We start from the raw sequence: 14,410 nt of genomic DNA, 5'->3' as shown, positions 1-14,410 counted from the left end.
ATTACCTTTAATGCCATACATTCCCAGTACACTCCACATAGCCTCCCTAGCAATTCTATCATGAACTCTCTTGGTTCACTTGTGCTTGTCACCCCATTACCTCTGAGGAGATACTAAGGATGTCTTAAATATTGTCTTATAAAATTCATATCGAGAATTGATAGATGAGAAATATTTTGTTCAAGAAGAAACTGAAGACTTTCCAGTTCTCAAAGTGTTTCGATAATGTGGATTTGGCAATAAACACGAATTATGCGTTGTTATATGTAAAATACCTAAGAATGTAAACGATAAATTAATTTTGTAGGTCCTTCGGAGAGTAGGGTTCCCCTACGTGATAGAACCAGGAAAGCAGTTCTTATAGTAAAGCAAGATGTGTTTCAAGGTATTATCTTGCAATCTTTCAAGAAGTCTCTTATGTACACTAACACCATGCCATTCACCGCCTTGACTGTGATGCACCACAGTTGATCAACTCTCAGGTGAATCGTTCAAGCCATTGGAACACGATAGCCTACATGTATCTTTTTATTTTATTACAGAGGAAACACGAGATCGAAAAATACATGACGGGGAAAGAGGATGAGAAGGTAAAGCGATCCTACGGTGTGCGGGATCTTTTCAGAACTCGAAATCTTTGTCGTAAAACTTCGATCATCACTTTCATTTGGTAAGTGCAGAGGGTAAAGCAACTGCCAAATTTAATATATATATATATATATATATATATATATATATATATATATATATATATATATATATATATATATATATATATATATATATACAGTATATATATATATATATATATATATATATATATATGTTTTGTGTATTTGTGTGTGTATATATTATGTCTAAATATAGATTGCATGTAATATTTTCTTAATTGTTTACACTCTGAGATTTGCCTCTATGTATGAATTGGGTACATTATTGTTGTTAAATAGTTTTTTTTTTCTTTTTAAATAAGGCTATGTAAGTTCATATCTATTGTATGTGAATATGAGCATGGATAAGAACGTCCATATGAATACTGAGTTTCATTTATAATCCTTTTTTTTTTTTTTTTTTTTTTTACAATATTATCGATCCTGACAAGCTAAAAACACCCTATTTATGAATAAACAAAATTCCTAAAAGTAATAATGCTTTAATGAGATATACATTATCAAACCATCCTTTCTCAACTCCAACAGGTTTACAAATACTTCGGTTTACGTTGGCCTCTCCTACTACGCCCCAGCTCTGGGTGGAGACGCGTACCTCAACTTCTTCCTAGCTGGGCTGGCCGAGTTACCCACTTATCTCTTCTTGTGGCCGTCAACAGAATACTGGGGCAGGAGGTGGACCCTGTGTTTTTCAATGGTGATCGGGGGAAGTGCGTGTGTGGCTACAGTGCTAACGCAAAATGGTTAGATCTAAGTTTATCTTTTGTTATCATTCATTGTATAATTTATTTGTTCTTTTAAGGTACTCAAGTATGCCATCTTTCTTGTTTAAACTAAAATTGTCCTACAAGGAAAAGTTTTATGTTATGTGTTTTGGTTTCTCTGTAAACTGAGGAATACATTCTTATATATATATATATATATATATATATATTATATATATATATATATATATATATATATATATATATATATATATATATATATATATATCCATCTTAAGCTTCCTCTGAAGGAAGTTTCCAAGTAATGGTGTAAGTTTCCTTCATTCATCCGCTTACAGACAATTCTTATGTAAAACATCCATGCTTTTCACCCGCTTAAACAGATTCAGCGATGTTCGTCTATATGGGACATTATGATGCATATATGTTGTAAAATAAAGGGCATTCTATGAAAATTAGAAAAATATATATAAACTGGAACATTTAGAATAGTGAAAATTTACAATGGCCGTCAATAGCATTTGCGATGGGAAAATAGCAAAAAAAAAAAAAAAAAATACTTTGCTTAGCATTTAGTAACTATTTACGGTAATTGTACTGTGTTCATGTCGCATGCTAAAAAAAATCGCATTTAAATAGAGTTTAAAAATACAAATCTACATTTCTTTCAAAAATTTTTTTTTACCCATACAGTATTTGCCATAAACAAACCTTTCTCAAAATTTTTAAAAATCTGTTTATAACATGCAATATGTAACATAAAAGAAGTGACATCTTAGCACAATTAACCCTTTCCAATTCTCTATCCCTCAGATCCCACTGTCACTCTGGTGCTTTACTGCGTCGGGAAATTCGGCATCTCAGCCTCCTTCGTGGTGCTGCCCCTGATGGCGTCCGAGCTCTACCCAACCGTCGTCAGGGGAATGGGACTCTCCGTGTCTGCCGTGGCTGGAATGATCGGGCCAATAGTGATCCCGCTAATTAATCACTTGGTGAGGAAACAATCATTGATTTCTTTAAATTTACATTTTTAATTGATCTCATAAGGAATATAGGCCTAAATGATCACTCAAAGCTAATAGAAAAACTGTGCAAGACTGGTTGGCGCCATGGTCTAGGTATATGGGTGGAGCTACCTAAAATTCATCTTCATAACTCACCATAGATGGTTTTAAATGTTCCATACAGGGCCTCCTTGCCACTAGCTGCATTGCTTTCTGTCTTTTACTTATTTAATTTGTTTTGTCTCTTATTTTTTTCTGTACAACTTCTATACGCTTGCCTTGCTTTATTTCGCACCTCCCTCTTAAGAACAGATTCCTTGGGAGAAAGTCTATGGCATTACCTACTTATTTCAATAAGCTATGGTATATTGATAACTACTTTTTAGTAACCTACATTGTATATTAAGTAGAAAATCTGTTAAGAAAAGGATATTAACTTGTGTAATGAAACTTGAAACGTAATAATGAACAATCCGGTTACTATACGATTTTACTTTGAGAAGTCAATCGGATTTAATAACTCCTTCATTCTGCCAGATTGAAGAAAGCTAAAGAAAAAATCGGAGAGGCGCAGATTTTTCTTTGCAGTCTGTATTATTAGATACAAAGTGCTGATTAAATGGCTTTTCATCAAGTCTTCAACATTAATATTAATCGAGTAGGTAGTAGGTTGGCCAAGGCACTAGCCACCCGTTGAGATACCACCGCTAGAGAGTTATTGGGTCCTTTTGTTAGCCAGATGTTACTACATTGGACCCCTCTTTGGTTACAACTCATTTTCCCTTTACCTGCATATACACCGAATAGTCTGGCCTATTCTTCTCACTTTATTCCATTTCTTCGACTGACAACACTAAGTTAACGGAAAAAGTATTTTTCACTCAAGAGGTTAGCATTGTAAATTGTTCAGTGGCTGCTTTCCACTTTCACGTCTTAATAAGGGTAGAAGTGACTCTCTAGCCATGGTAAGCAGCCCTTCTAGGAGAGAGACACATCAAAATCAAACCATTGTCCTCTAGTCATGGGTAGTGCCACTGTCTTGGGTTATTGGGTTAGAGTTCTCTTGGTTGAACGCACACTATTCTATCTTTTTCCTATTTCCTTTCCTCACTGGGCTATTTTCCTTGTAGGAGCCGTTGGGCTTATAGTATCCTGCGTTTCCAGCTAGGGTTGTAGCTTAGCCAGTAGTAATAATAATAATAAATTCCTTGGGGTGTTATGTAGATGCATAAACCATCTATTAATTCTCACTGCTAACGTACGCTCTCTCTGTTCCTGTTAGGCTGTGAGAAACAGGATGAATAAAAGAGGGATGTAACGATTGAATGAAAATTGAAGGAAGGATAACTATAGAAGAAAGAGAATTCCAGCAGATGAAAAGAAACTACGAGTAAAATATTTGTAAGCTTTATCCCACTAGGTCTAACAAGCCTGCTTTTCCATAAGGAGAATAGTATCAGGTGAAAAAAACTATTTCTCTCGACCATTGTAGGTCGATGTGAACTTATAAAAACTTAGTACTCCAATGTTCATTACAGGGTTCTGAAATGATGGTGTTACCTCTTATCATCATGGGGATTCTTTTGAATCTCGGAGGCCTCTTCTCTCTGATGCTGCCAGAAACCTTACACCAACACTTGCCTCAAACGTTAGAGGAAGGAGAAGAGTTCGGAAAGAACTTGACAATGTCAGACTACTGCACCTGTTGCCCCAAACGGTAAGTTTTTGACAGAAAAAAAAAATCAGATGAAGAATTTTCAAACGATTTTTTTTTTTATTGTGTGATCCTGAAAACTTTATAATGACCTAAATAACAGGTACTGCTCGATCATTTTATTATTGGAGGCCATTTAGTTACGGTCAATCGATGTATTGCTTACAAAATTAACATCACTGAATTTACATTTAGCTGCATCATATATTCCAAAAGAAAAACTTCAGTATATTATCTTTTAGTTTCAGAGTTCTTTGCACGATACTTGATTTAGTTTGATTGTGTTAGAGTTTAACCTACTTATTAGTCACCTAGTTTTTACGTTTTAGATTGAATTGTTGTATTAGTAGTATGTAGAGAGCTATTTTAGTTAGCAGTGTAGTAGTTCTCCTTGCTCTATATACCACCTTTTTAACTAGGTTATTTAGTCTTTGAACTCTAGTTTGGCAAATTAACATAATTAATGGTAGTTTCGAAGAAAGGATACATGTCTTAAAAAAGAACAAAAGTACTGAAATCAGTCTACTATCACGTCTGCAACAGAAATAAATTTCTGTCTCGCATCACGAAGGGGTCTATAACTCTGGATGGATTGTAAGGACTACTGTATGGCTTTAACTCGAGAGTTCTTAACCTGCTCCAAATGGGTGGTAGAAATTTGTAGATTAAAGTATTCTTAAGAGCAATGATTACAGAACAACTGACTCAAACAACGCCTTCCTCAGACCGAGTAGTATGAACGGGATTGCCAGGAAGATGTCCACAGCTGACAGTGTCCTTCAAGACGGACTATCCGACGGCGCGCCAGAAGAATCGTTCCCAGTTTCAAACCTTCTAACAAGCACAGATCAAGAAAGAACTCCGGTGGACCCTTTAGGAGGAGGTAAAAATGAAGAGGATACAGGGACCAGAGGCGTGGAGGGAGGGAGACAACAACAACAACAGCATAGAGTTTCCTTCGACGAGTCGAGCTTGGCCAGCGTAGGGAGCATCAATAGGAGGAGGAAGGCTGGATCGCCAACTTACATGCAGAGTCCAAGTCCAGAACACAACGAAGAAGAACGGAAGTTGATACCAACAGGCAGAAAGGTTACTGTCGTGTAGCGTGATGGGGACACGAAAGTTTATCAATACAGTTCTATTACACTTAAGATTGTATATTTATTGCAAGGAAATATATGAATGTTATTCGTACACATGAATGTAAATACTTTCGATGTAACCATATTTCATTTATAATTCAAAGATGTTTTAACACTTACTCATCCTTGTAAAGAAGCAGAGTTTCATTGCAATCCTTTATAAAAAATTAAGTATAATGATAATTTATTCCATTTAAATGTGATGACACAGTGATATACGATGAATATGCCTGCATATATATGCATCCGTATGTTTATATACCGTATCGCCAAGATCAGCAAAGCTGTACTAGTGAAGGCCACCCATACTAGGTTGGGATGCTGTGAGCGATCAGACGGAAATCTCCCACCATCACCAATCTACACTGGTCAATGTGGATATAATGACTGGCCAAATCTCAGACATAAATTGACACGTCAGAGGCCTTTGTCCTGCAGCGAACTAGAAAAGGTTGCATTTGTTATGTGTCATCATATCCTCTAACGCATATTGCAGCAAAGGGCCTCGGTTAGAGTTCGCCTGTCGTCTCAATCTGTAAGTTCTCTCTTCATAGAGGATTCGTTGGCTAGATTCATCAAATGATAGTCAGTTCCTTGTGATGCGCAGTGCCTATCTAATAAGGCGAGTGATGCCTGGCGGATGATCTGACAGGAATTAGTATGGACCGAAGAGACAGCTTGTCTATCACCTTAAACTTAATTCGTCACCCTGCTGCCAGTGGCTTCATCGAGATGTGTAAGTTCAAGGAAGTATTAAAATTATATTGAATAGGATAACGCGGAAAAAAATTAGGCAATTTAAATATTATTTAATCTAAACCACGAATATGTTGCTATGGAAGGAGTTATTATTATAATTATTATTTTTATTATTATTACTATTATTATTATTATTATATTATTATTATTATAGCGTAACTAATGGAAATTGCGATTAAAACCTGATTACATGAGATGATGACGGTGACATGAAAATGAATGGGATACCATAAGAAAATAAGTCAAACTTATTTCATGTAATGTTAGAACACTCCATAATGAAATGAGAGAGAGAGAAGAAATAAACAGTTCATTTAGATTACAGAAAAAAACACGGAGAATGAAGTTCTTAGAAAAAAATAGTGAAGTATGATAACTAATTATATTAGTATGAACCTTGGAAAAAAAATATACGCTGGATATTACGTTTACAGAAATGTTTCTCTTAGCCCAATATATGAAAAGTTCCAGAAATGGTTTCTTTTTCTAATAAATCCTCTCAAAATAATAGTTCAAAGATAATCGTACATCTTCCAACATCAAGGGCTGCTGTGATTTGCACCACGATATAACTGAGGAGACGAAAAGCCTCCTTCAAAATGATTAGAGGAATTTTCGTTACAGATTTACGTAGAATTTTCTTTTCTATAATGATATTTAATATCACGATGTTTATAGATTTCCTTACGGGGCTATTTTTTCCTGTTGGAGTCATTGGCCTTATAGCCACTGCTTCTCCAAATAGGATGTAGTTTATCTAATAATAAAAATAATATCGAATATTAGCCACGTGTTAGTACCTCACTCAAACCAGCGAATAGAATTAATCAATCATTTAGTTCATCTTACTCCTTATGACATTCCGAATACGTATTATTAGTAATAAAAAATGATTTGGTATTCATAATTTATTCCCCTGATAGAATGTTATAAAAACATCTTATAAGGGACTGTCTCCTTATATTTCAAGGAAAACATATCTCTTAAAAACAAATTAATCAGCTCCGTCCCCTGTGGGTAGAACATTTGTATGTAATTTTATCGAAATTGCGGTTAGTTCTTCGAACAGCAACAAGTGAGTGCTTGACTCTTCCCATTATAGCGGCACATTCCAGTCCTCTGGTTGGCTATAACTTCCTTAGCTGTGATTGGTTGTTGCCTTTGTATACTATACCTTCGCAAACACACTTATCTAACGTAATCAAAACAGTCAATTATTCCTTTGGATAATTTACATTATAGCCTTCTTGAAATGTAATGAAATACTGTAGTTCTTTCACTATGAAAAGTCAATAAAACAATACTGTAGTATTTATTTGAATATGAAATATTAGCAACATATTACTCAATACCTAACTCAAACCAGCAAACAGAATTAATCAGTCATTTAGACAAGCTTTGAAGTTCATCCTACTCCTTATGACGTCACAAAGACGTAGTTTTTGTTAATATGAATAATTATTTGGTTGTTAGAATATATCATAAAATGTTATTAAAACATCTTAGGGACTGTCTTTGTATATTTTGAAGAAAATATGCGTAACTGATTTCCTTAAAAACCAAAAAAATATGCAAGTACATTCCCTCCATATAGCTTAACTAGAGCGTTGAAAGGTTTATAGTATGGAATTCGGGCAGGTTTTTCGAACAGCAACTCATAAAAACAAGGGACTCTCTGAAGGTGGGATAATCCAGTCCTTTGATTGGCTGTATCTTCTCAGCTGTGATTGGTTGTTGCCTTTATTTACAAATTCACGCATAGACTTCTAGCATTGTAGCCAGAACTCAGTTAATTATTCCTTAAAAAGTGACTTATTTATTTAGATTACGCAATTGAACAATATCCATTATCTATTGAATTACTAAAGTGATAATATTATGAGTTTGTTCACATAAAAACGTTAATGTTTAATTGTTAATTTATCAACATTAAGTATAGGCATTTTACCTCTACCCAGTTGAATTCATTCATAAAATACGAGATTTCGTGACGTCACCCACAACCACCAATCATAGCTGAGGACGAATCAGCCAATGAGACGCCAGTTTTTTCCCGCTAAAGAAACCATAAGGTGAAAGGGTTCCTCTGCCTTATGGGCTGCTGTTGACAAACAATTCAAATTCACACGAGATATTTTGTTCAAGTGCTCTAGTTAGAGGGCCCTTTTCATCCTTTTTTATTTTTTTTATGCATACAACAATGATATCTAAGATCCATTTTATTACAAAATTATTGTTTTGGGTTTGTTTACATAAAATGTGTAGTTTTTTAAGTCATAAATTATCTGAAATATGTACAAGTATCTCTCACCCCAACCCAGTTGAATTTCCTAAAATACTATTGCATGACGTCACATACAACCACCAATCACAACAAGGGACGAATCAGCACGTGAGATAACAGATATTTCTCGCTAGAAATGCACAAGAGGAGAGGGTCCTTCTCATTTATAGGCTGCTGTTGGCGAACGAATCAAATTCACATTGATATAAAAAGAATTTTTTTACTAAGTGTAGTTTGAGCTTGTTTCCATAAAAGCTACAATTTCTAAGATGTGATTTATCTCCTCATAAAGATAATGCTTTGGTAATCTGCTCAATTAATTACATTACACTTGAAATATACCAAAATAGGAACTAAAGTCATATTGTTCCTTCTCTATTTATTTTAACTCGATCTGATAAGAGATTAATCAGTCATTAGACCATCTGCAAAATTCGTCCTACTCGTCATGACGTCACAGAGACTTATTTTCTCAATATATATCCTTTGGTAATCAGAAATTACCCCTATAACAATATATGGTATAAAAACGCTCTATAAGGGACTGTATTTATATATTCAGAAGAAACATATCTCTAAAATAAAAAAAAAATCTTTAGTACCGTCCCACGTAGCTCAAGTGTTTCGGGACGCGCTCTCAGCTGCAAATTCCAGTCCTCTGATTGGCTGTCTTCCTCAGCTGTGATTGGTGGTTGCCTTCGCTCACTACAACCTTACAGACAAACACACGCACATCTAACATCGTAGCCAGAAGTCAGTCGAGTATTCCTTCGAATATGACGTATTTATTTACCTTATACCCTTCAACAGGATCCATTATCTATCTAATACGTAATGATAACCCTTTTTAGTTTATTTCCACGAAAATTTTAATTTTTCAATAATAATTCAACAGCAATAAGTTTAAGGTTTTCACCACTAATGCATGACGTCTAATACAGCCACCAATCAGAGCTAAGAAGGAATCAGCCAATGAGACACCAGATATTTCCCGCTAAAATGCATAAGGTGAAAGGGTTCCTCTGGGATATGGGCTGCTGTTGGCGAACGAGTTAAATTCACGCGAGGCATTTCGTTCCCACGCTCTAGCTAAAAAGGTTTGCTTGTTTCCTAATTAATTTTCATACATATAACCATGATATTTAAGTAGCATGTGTAGAATTATTATTCTTATATTTTTAAGTTATTCAAATGTTTGTCAAATACAGACTTTCCCTTCAGTAATCACACTTTTCTTTTAGGAGTGAGAAACTAGGCTATATATGATTTACTGTAACTTTTATTATCATTATTATTTCTATCATAGTCATTATCATTCTCATTTTGAATATTTTGTGAGTCAAGGTTTCGAGATCATATTTTTTTTATTTTACAACAAAAACTACCTCAAGTCAGAAGACCAAAAAGAATACATAGTAAACAACAATGTATAGGCTATGTATAGATCTGAATTTCCTTTGTATATGTTTGTTTTGTTATAAACAGGATTAAAACAATGGCTAAAATACAGAAAAGGTGACCTTATCAATTCAGATTTCATTTTGCCAGGCGTGAAAACTTCTTGTTTTATTCTCAGTTTCCTTAATAAACTGGAATCGTTGAACTGTTAAGAAATCAAAACAACACCCGCAAAACCGATTGTTGAATAGGCCTACTTGTAAAATTTCCAGTCTTTAACGCTCAATTTCTTAACCTAACCTAACTTAATGAAGTGCATGTCTCCTTAACAAAATATCAATTGACAAATAGGAAGTAAATTAATTTCCTGGTGTCGAGACAAAGTTATAGGTGTCGGCCTACTTAGTGATCACGTTCAAAAACTTTTTTTTTTCTTTTAAGAATGTCAAATCAGGCTGTACAGTATTGTCATGATAGGTTCAGTCACGTCACGTAACATTCTCATAAAGTTTGATTTTCACAAATTGGGGAATTTGAGATCTATAGACTAGTATCATTGAGGTCTGTGAGGCCGTTTAGACCCAGGTTGACTAGATGGGATTGTCCTATATTTGACATTTGTCCCATGTTCCTTATCGACCGTCCTCAGGACGCCTTTGGTCCCGTATTTACAATATTAGAAAAAAATGCGTATTAGTGAAATGAAAGTTGTAATATCCTTCAAAGCTGCAACAGATGCTGCATTGCAATATTGTAATGTTTTGACATATGGAATGAACAACTGATTGTAACAAAATCTACAATGAGCACACTTTAAAACAAAAGTCAATGAAGGAGGTCCAAGACAATCTAGACCTAGCTGAGAAGGACCTCGCGCTACGTCACTTCATTTAGTTGCGTGTCTGACTAGAGCCTACTGTCCAACTACCCCTTCAATTCAAGTTTCCCTTATTTAAATTTTCAAAGTTTGATCACCCTAAAAAGGACCCAATAACTCTAGCAGTAGTTTTTCAACGATTAACCCAGTTACAACCATGCCAAAAAGAATCGTCTCGAAACATTAACATGTCTACAGAAGACATCTCCAAATCAATTTTATTGAAGATCACCGTCATTTTGTCACTCATGAGCCATTACCCTTTTCGTCCTTGAATTTCAAACTATAATTAGCAAAGTCACGATAAAAGGACTTTAGTATCCACGTCAAATTCCAGGTCTAAAGCTAATTTTTTTTTTTTAGAATGTTTGGACTAACATTCAGAAGGTCAAGTTCATCTGATACGAAGCAATGGAGCCAATGCCACTCCTTTTAAAGTTTATTTATCCAGCAAATGATCTTTGCGAGGAATCTGATACTGCATGAGATTTCTTTCGGTTGTTTCGAAGGTGCTACAGACGGTGTATATATATATATATATATATATATATATATATATATATATATATATATATATATATATATATATATATATATATATATATATATATATATATATATATATATATATGTGTGTGTGTGTATATATATATATATATATATATATATATATATATATATATATATATATATAATATATATATATATATATATATATATATATATGTGTGTGTGTGTGTGTGTGTGTGTGTGTGTGTAGATATTGTTCTTTTAAATTCACTTTTGGGGAACTTTGACAAATGCATTATCTAGATGGAAGAAAAGTAAGGTGCGTTACAGAGGTAGAGTTATTAAAACTGTGCATGACGTCGTTTGGTAAACGCCACTAGCAGCGACAAGCCAGTAGTACTTCGGCCAAGGATAGTGTTTGTTACTTTTTGGTGAACTATGCCAATTACGCTTGTTTTAGCAGATCTAATAGACAAGAGAGTGTAGAAATTGATAAAATTGGGTTATATCGTTTCCCTAAGGACCATGAATTGTGTAAAAAGTGGGCAAGTGTCTGTAAAAGTAGCGATAAAGTCAACAACAAAGCACGGATATGTTCTTAACATTTTCAAAAAAGTGATTGCCAGGAATCCTAAGTATGAACTGCTCAATTACTACCCAGCGGAATGTTTGAACATTAAAAGAAGTTGCTGTACCAAACCACATGTGCCTTTCCTCAAAAGATATACTCTTGATTCAGGTATTTAAGTTATTTTGTCCATACTCTTCTTCCATCTTGTTCATTGTACAGTATTTTAGAAGTGCAATACGATTGTGTGATAGGTAACAATAATAACAGTGATAATGATCAGATGATATTTTGAAATGGGTTGCTATTATGTGATCGGTTAGTAATGATAATAGTGACAATGATCAGGTTATATTTTAGAAATGCTGAGTAAAATCCAATATTTTCTTGCTCTTGATACAGCTTGTATCCTTTTATAAGAGCACGAAAATGGAAACAAAAGATTACGTAGTCACGTATTTCAAAGATTATAGAGACGAGCATAAAATTTTGAGAAAGAAAGTTATGGCGAAAGAAGATTATTATCCCGGCATAATGTAATATATAATGATTATTCAAATGAAACTTTTTATAATGAAATTGTCTTGAATTTAGTAGCTGAAATTCTTATTTGATTAATGAAAGTTGGCAGACGTCAGATAACGAAATGGAATACATTTCCTTGTTCAGGTTCAGGAAACCCAAACACTAATCTATCTCCGATTTCGTTAATTGAAACAGCTCATTGTATTCAAGTTACGCGATTTTGAAACCAGTATTAGTAAATTAGTTTTAGGTTTAAACAAAATAGATTGCTTGTATTGAAATGTCAGCTATACTGGTAAAAATCTGCTGTAAAAAACCGGTTAAAATCCTGGAATAAATGTTGCCAGGCATTTACCGTTTTAAAAAGGATATATTGACGTAAAGGAGTTATATTACGGTCATCAACCTGTAAAATATAATAGCAAAGTAGGGTAAAATTACAATCGCCTGTATTTTATGAAATACGGCTGAGAACAGTATATTTTTACGGAGTATTTCAGATTAAAATTACGGTATTTTTTTAAGTGTACCTATTTGATGTGAGCTTTTAATTCAATACTTCTCCATTGAATGGAGAATTATTGAATTAAAAGCTCAAGATGGAGACGACTGGCAAAATCTAACCGAGGCCCTTTGCGTCAATAGGCGTAGGAGGAGATGATGATGATTTTATGTGATAGTTCTATTTTAATCTAAAATATTTTATCATGAAATCCACGACACATTCTAAATAGAGACACTTCAGAAGTGATAGCTTGCGCTCTGTTGACATGAAAAATACCAGTTAACTTTGAAGTCTAGATGTAATTTTTGTAACATATCCTGCAATATACGTAAAAATGCGTCTTTGTAAACATTCACCTTTCTGTCCCTTTTTTTCATTACCACCAGTTTGTCAAGCTTTCGAATCCTGACTCTTCCCGCCTTTGTACTTAAAGAAATATTAATTCTACGGAAAGGCGAATTTTGTCTAAAAGACTTGCACAGGCATGACTACCCGAAACGCATTTTTTCTTGGATACGAAAGCCATTTATTTTAAAGGTTTGTATCCAGAGGTCTTTATTTATATAAATTATGCTCGGAGTATTTCAACTATTTTTTGCTTACTTTACTGTGACAAAAATTATATATATATATATATATATTTATATATATATATATATATATATATATATATATATATATATATATATATATATATATATATATATGCATATATAACAACGACAAATGCAGCCGTTTTTGGCCCACTACAGGATAAAGGCATCAGATATATCTTTGTTCATGTTCGGGGTTTGGCCAGTTTTAATCACCACTCTGGAGAACTGCCTTGTAACTGCTGTTCCAAAACTTCACTACCAGCTGACTGATATATGTTCATAATATCACACCACTCTTCATTAATTGTCTGCTCTTCGTCTCTTAAAGTCTCTAAGACTGCAAATCGATTCCTACATTCAATTGCAAAGGGTTCTCTGTGCTCATCTTCTAGAAGCTTAGTTGTATCAAACCTAGGTATTCTAGTATGGGTGGCAATGACCAGCACAGCTTTGCTGTTCATGGTAAACTCTCTTACCACGTTAAGGTATCCCCACTTGGAAAGATATATATATATATATATATATATATATATATATATATATATATATATATATATATATATGTATATATATATATATATATATATATATATATATATATATATGTATATATATATATATATACATACATATATATATATATATATATATATATATATATATACATATATATATATATATATATATATATATATATATATATATATATATGTTTATATATATTTATATATGTATTTATATATATGCATATATATATATATATATATATATATATATATATATATACATACATACATACATACAAGAACGTCTCTCTCGGCACAGTTCCAAAACTTGAACTCAAATTTTCATTTGTTGGAAAGTAATAACTCTGTACCAGAATGTCAGAAGGAATTCTAACCCTGTTATTTAGTCAAAATAGGTTTATATTCACGTGGTAAAAATGTCCAATTTACAGTACAGAACAGAATTTGCAACTATATACAAATACGTCCAATATCATCCTTTTCGGACGTTAAATTGTGTAAATTTGAAGTCTATTCGTGTGACTTTTTATTTTATTGAAATTTTACAATACATTTGTTTATGTCTGAACAGTGACACATAAGGATAAAAATTAAAACGATAAGAA

The 14,410-nt window shown here is 33.5% G+C and overlaps 1 protein-coding gene across 3 annotated transcripts in view; it reads left to right on the top strand.

The window, feature by feature from the left end:
* Balat (Beta-alanine transporter) overlaps positions 1-5,401 on the top strand; it is a 126,228-nt gene extending 120,827 nt beyond the window's left edge. For 2 of the 3 annotated variants that reach the window (XM_068371477.1, XM_068371479.1), the window contains 5 exons: positions 543-670; positions 1,200-1,414; positions 2,210-2,388; positions 3,939-4,117; positions 4,810-5,401. In XM_068371477.1, coding sequence (XP_068227578.1) covers positions 543-670; positions 1,200-1,414; positions 2,210-2,388; positions 3,939-4,117; positions 4,810-5,218 — 1,110 coding nt within the window. In that variant the 3' untranslated portion in view covers positions 5,219-5,401. The remainder of the gene's footprint in view (positions 1-542; positions 671-1,199; positions 1,415-2,209; positions 2,389-3,938; positions 4,118-4,809) is intronic. The other variant, XM_068371478.1, reaches the window with a different exon arrangement.
* Positions 5,402-14,410: the final 9,009 nt, after the last annotated feature.

This window comes from Palaemon carinicauda, chromosome 4 (assembly GCF_036898095.1).
Source record: "Palaemon carinicauda isolate YSFRI2023 chromosome 4, ASM3689809v2, whole genome shotgun sequence".
NCBI lineage: Eukaryota > Metazoa > Arthropoda > Malacostraca > Decapoda > Palaemonidae > Palaemon > Palaemon carinicauda.
The sequence above is the reverse complement of the archived record's forward strand: the minus strand, read 5'-3'. Positions and strand labels throughout refer to the sequence as shown.